General features: G+C 37.2%; 1 protein-coding gene across 1 annotated transcript; it reads left to right on the top strand.

Annotated features, from left to right (window-relative positions):
- The first annotated feature begins 678 nt into the window (after nucleotides 1–678).
- On the top strand, nucleotides 679–2,146 carry LOC131427037 (sex-determining region Y protein-like). The gene is made up of 2 exons (XM_058589918.1): nucleotides 679–1,524; nucleotides 1,588–2,146. Exons 1-2 carry the CDS (start codon nucleotides 681–683, stop codon nucleotides 1,806–1,808), a joined length of 1,065 nt encoding a protein of 354 aa, XP_058445901.1. The 5' UTR covers nucleotides 679–680; the 3' UTR covers nucleotides 1,809–2,146.
- Nucleotides 2,147–4,302: the final 2,156 nt, after the last annotated feature.

Here is a 4,302-nt window from a genome sequence, read left to right as displayed (position 1 = left end):
GTAAAAACTGTCAAAATGGACTAAATTATGAAAAAATTATTTTAAGATCTATGCTACGACCTTCTAGTTATCTAGTGTACAGACTGCAAGTGAACCAAACTAATGACAAATTTTATTTATCTGACAATTGCTTGAAACGCATTAAACATTAAGTATATATATAAAGTACTCAAACTAACATATTATATCAAGTGAATCAGATTACTTGGTTTGACTGCTCGAGAAGCTAGAACAAGAATTTACTCATTTGAATATTCGAACAAATCTATCATCGATGGAAAAACCAGCCACAGAATAATTTCCAAGGAATCGCTAAATAGTTGATGTTCTAAGCTTAAATTAATACAACCATGGGGGTTCGGTGGTTTTATGCGAGTGCTGAAAAATTTCACTACCGAACACGGAGAGCATAGATGCTTAATTTGTTGCTTCTTGATTGAGGTGAGCTTTTTAGCGCGGGAAGAAGCGTGCAGAAATAATTTTCCAAATGAAAATCTAATTTCGCACCTATTAAGACATGCGTTCGTTTTGTGCAACGAATAATTGCAATGACTTCTACTTCCTACTAGCTCATCTGAATCGTCAACCAATCAATGAATAGTTAAACTAGACTAGAAACAACACTAGCCATTCCTTAGGTGCACATACGCGCCGTATATAAACTAACCAATATAGTTCGAATGCTCAGTCGATCGTGTTTACGCGTTTGTACAAGTCAGAAAGTGAGCTCAGTGCGTTCAGTTCTGAATCGGTTCGCAGTTATGAAGTTTATATGTGTCCTGTGGCTAGGAGCGCTGGCATTGACGTCAGCGGCACCAGCGCCACAAGCAACCAAAACGATTGACTTTCTACTGGATTTGAATCAGGATGTGCTACTCGATGATAAGGAAGTTACGGCTTCCGTGAAACCATTGCCTGCGGCACAAGTGGCGGCTAGTACAAGATCCCCTTCAGCATTGGCATCTCCCAAACAGAAGGAAGATTTTGAAGAACAGGCGGACGTTCGTGAAACACAAGTAGATTCGAGAGGTAATGTTAAACAATCAGGTGTTACAAAGGATGTGTCTGACGAACTGGACCAGAGTAATGAAAATAGTCAGAATAGTGACGAACAGCAAAAAGAACAAGAAACCGGTGATTTCAGTGACAGCCATTCTAAGGAAGATACTACGATTCGTGTGTATGATGAAAATGATTCCGATTTTTCTAATGAGAAAGACAAAAACGATTCACATCAGCAACAAGAAGAAGACCAGGACATTCACCAAGTTAACGATCATGCTTCAGCAAGCTACGGGAAGGAAGACATTTCCCAATCAAATGAGTCTCAACAAAGCAAAGAATCAATTAATGATTTCAAGCCTGAGCTCGGTGTCATAAATGACACTCAGGATGTTCAAATTCAACCTGATCAAATTTTTAATCATGGTACTTTGATAATCGAAAAAAGTACTGGACATGAAGTAAATCTTCAAACAACCATTCCATTCAGCAAAAACAATTGGAAAGGCGACTACGGATCGGGTAAGCACGGGGCTATTTCATAACAAGAATTAAATATCACAGCACTACTCAATCTATTTACAGGATCCGGATCGTGGCATCCCAAATTTGATTTCCAGGATCATGATCAAGGAAATCATTTTGGAATGCCTCCACCGTGGGTTCACTGGCATAACCATGGCGATGGTCACAATCATAACCATGATCATGATCATCGAGGTCACGATCACGATGACAACGACGACCACGACCATCATTTTCCCGGCCCTGGATTCCACCGAGGCGGTCCATGGAAATGGCATTAAATTATCTGGAAAGACTGCATGGAAAGCGGAATCAACACGCAACAATTATTAGATTAAGATCGTAAGCTAACTAGCGGATAGGTATTTTTGAAGTATGTTCATTTGACACATCAGCGGAATTGTTTACCGATGATTGGAATTAGTCATCCATTAGTGATCTAGTAACCAGCAAACTGGTTTAATTGATAACCGGAAGGTGTAATAAAATTCTCATGTGACCTGTTTTACTACAATGCAAGATTAGTCAACGCCAATTGAAGCAGACATGTTCACGAACGGCTCGAATGGTCAATAAATTGAAGGGGTTGTAGAATTCATAATTTGCCAACCATGACAAATGCATTGTAGTTTTGTTTCTTCTCATTTGCCGACATTTCTTCATTGGTGGTTATGTTAGCTTGTGCTATGGTTCGCTGACGATTCAAGGCTTTTCCGCGTTGTTTCGGATTATCGATTGTCGTGTGTTGAATTTTTGTGGTTAGATTGGATTTATAACTGTAGGTAACGAATGCTGCATTAGTTTGTATGCCTTTTTGTAAATTAAACTGGTTTCTATTCTTGTGAATTCCAGTGTTTTTTTTTTCTTTCTATTTTTAGAAATTTATTCATCGCGATTTACATCTACGAAGCCAGGTATAGCATATTCAACTTTTTCACTTGTTTTATTATTTTACTGTCTTTGACCCACTTACACGATGAGAGTATATCATTGTCGATACGTGAAATAATCGTTGGTAGTTGAAGGCATGAAATATGATTATTTATATCTTTGCTCTATATATATATATATTTTTCATTTATCTGACACGACTCGGAACCCTAAAAGCTCAACTGGATCGGCTTGTTATATTACATTGTATGTTATTAAGATTAATAAGTAATTTTTATTACTAGATCTCGTTGTGACCCTTTTATTAGAGAAAATGCGTGTTTTTTTAGAGACGGGCAATCCGTTCGCAAACGACTCAAAGGAACTTGTTCCACTAGAAGAATGAGTGAACTGAAGTTCTTTTTAAAAAATGGCAGTTCTCTATTCTTTGCGGAAAAAAATGGAAGTAATCGAAGTCTTTGAGAGAGTATACCAATTAACTACATTTTTCCAGACTCTGCCAGCTTAGAAAAAAATTAATCTCCAGTTCAGTTATGACATCGGACGGCATCACATTGAACATATCATGTCGATTGTATGGGTGCGCAATGCTGCTATTTTGGCGCGCACGAATCTGATATTTCTTTCCCCTACTTCTATGAACGAGATTCGATGAAAACTCGCCTGAGGGCGCTTTGCTCGCAAAAAAGTATATCGCTTACGATTTGTCAGTGAAATGGGAGAGCGGATATCTAAATAATTTTTTGTTTTTGATTTTTCAGAACGGTCGCCGGCTGCTCAGGAATAATGTAGAAGTTGCATGCAATCGCTACCTGTCGCTAAATGTACCCAAAAGAAAATGATTATTGGTTCAAATACATACAAATTAGTATTCACTACAAAATATAATTTGCTGTGCTCATATTATTTTCAACACTTCAGAAGAACGATAGTACGGTTAAAAAACTAGCTCTTTCGGTAGAACAGTCAAACTCTGAGCGGTTCTTCAAAACGAACGGTTTTATCCCATTCCTAGTTCTTATTACTATCCAGCTAGAATTGAGGGGATAATGGATCACCGTTCGCATCTTCGTCCATTTCTACCTCGTCGTTTTTGTTGTTGTTAATGTTGTACTTTTTTTTAATTTGATTTTTTATTGTGGCACATTTATATACCATTTCTTTTTGGTATTTAACGAAAGAAACTTAATGAAGAAAAAATATCAAAAATTATTTTTTGAAGCGGTCACAACACAGATAAGTATTTCCGTGCGATATGTGCAACCTTAATCAGTGTATTAGTTCTAAGTTCTAGTTACATGAGTGGCGAAATAGTAAAGATTTTCCAATACACGGGCCTTAAATTGAATTTCTTTTCTTTGAAACCGAGAAAAAAATGTTTTATATTCTCGATGCTTTTCCTGTAGGAGATGAGCTCTTATTGCTATCCAGGGTATAAATTTGAAAATATACTACATTGTCGTATCAAAAATTGAGATCACTGGCATTGGTACTTACAACAGAAGCACCTTAACCCCGAACCATTATTTTATTTCTAATGATAATCTCAGCAAAGCGGATCAGATCATTCAAATTAGAAACGCATAAAGCGTTCTCTTTGACAAAGATCAGTAATTACCTCAGTGTTCTAAAAATAAAAAACAACCATTTCAACATTGTTTAATTAGCAGATCAGCAGCTTTCAAGCAATCAAAAGGCCGATGAACCAACCAAACTTGTTGCACTTTGTCAGAAAATTGAAAGAAGACTTCATACAGCTATTAAATTCAACAGCACCACTTACCACAGAGCAGTCCTTAGTTGACCATCCTCTCAGTATTTTCCAAAACTTCGACCAAATATGTCGGGAACTCATCCGTATTTTTCCCAGCCCGTTGTCCAATC

Source organism: Malaya genurostris, chromosome 2 (assembly GCF_030247185.1).
Source record: "Malaya genurostris strain Urasoe2022 chromosome 2, Malgen_1.1, whole genome shotgun sequence".
NCBI classification, from domain to species: domain Eukaryota; kingdom Metazoa; phylum Arthropoda; class Insecta; order Diptera; family Culicidae; genus Malaya; species Malaya genurostris.
Note: the sequence above shows the minus strand (reverse complement) of the source record. Positions and strands in the feature narration are given on the sequence as shown.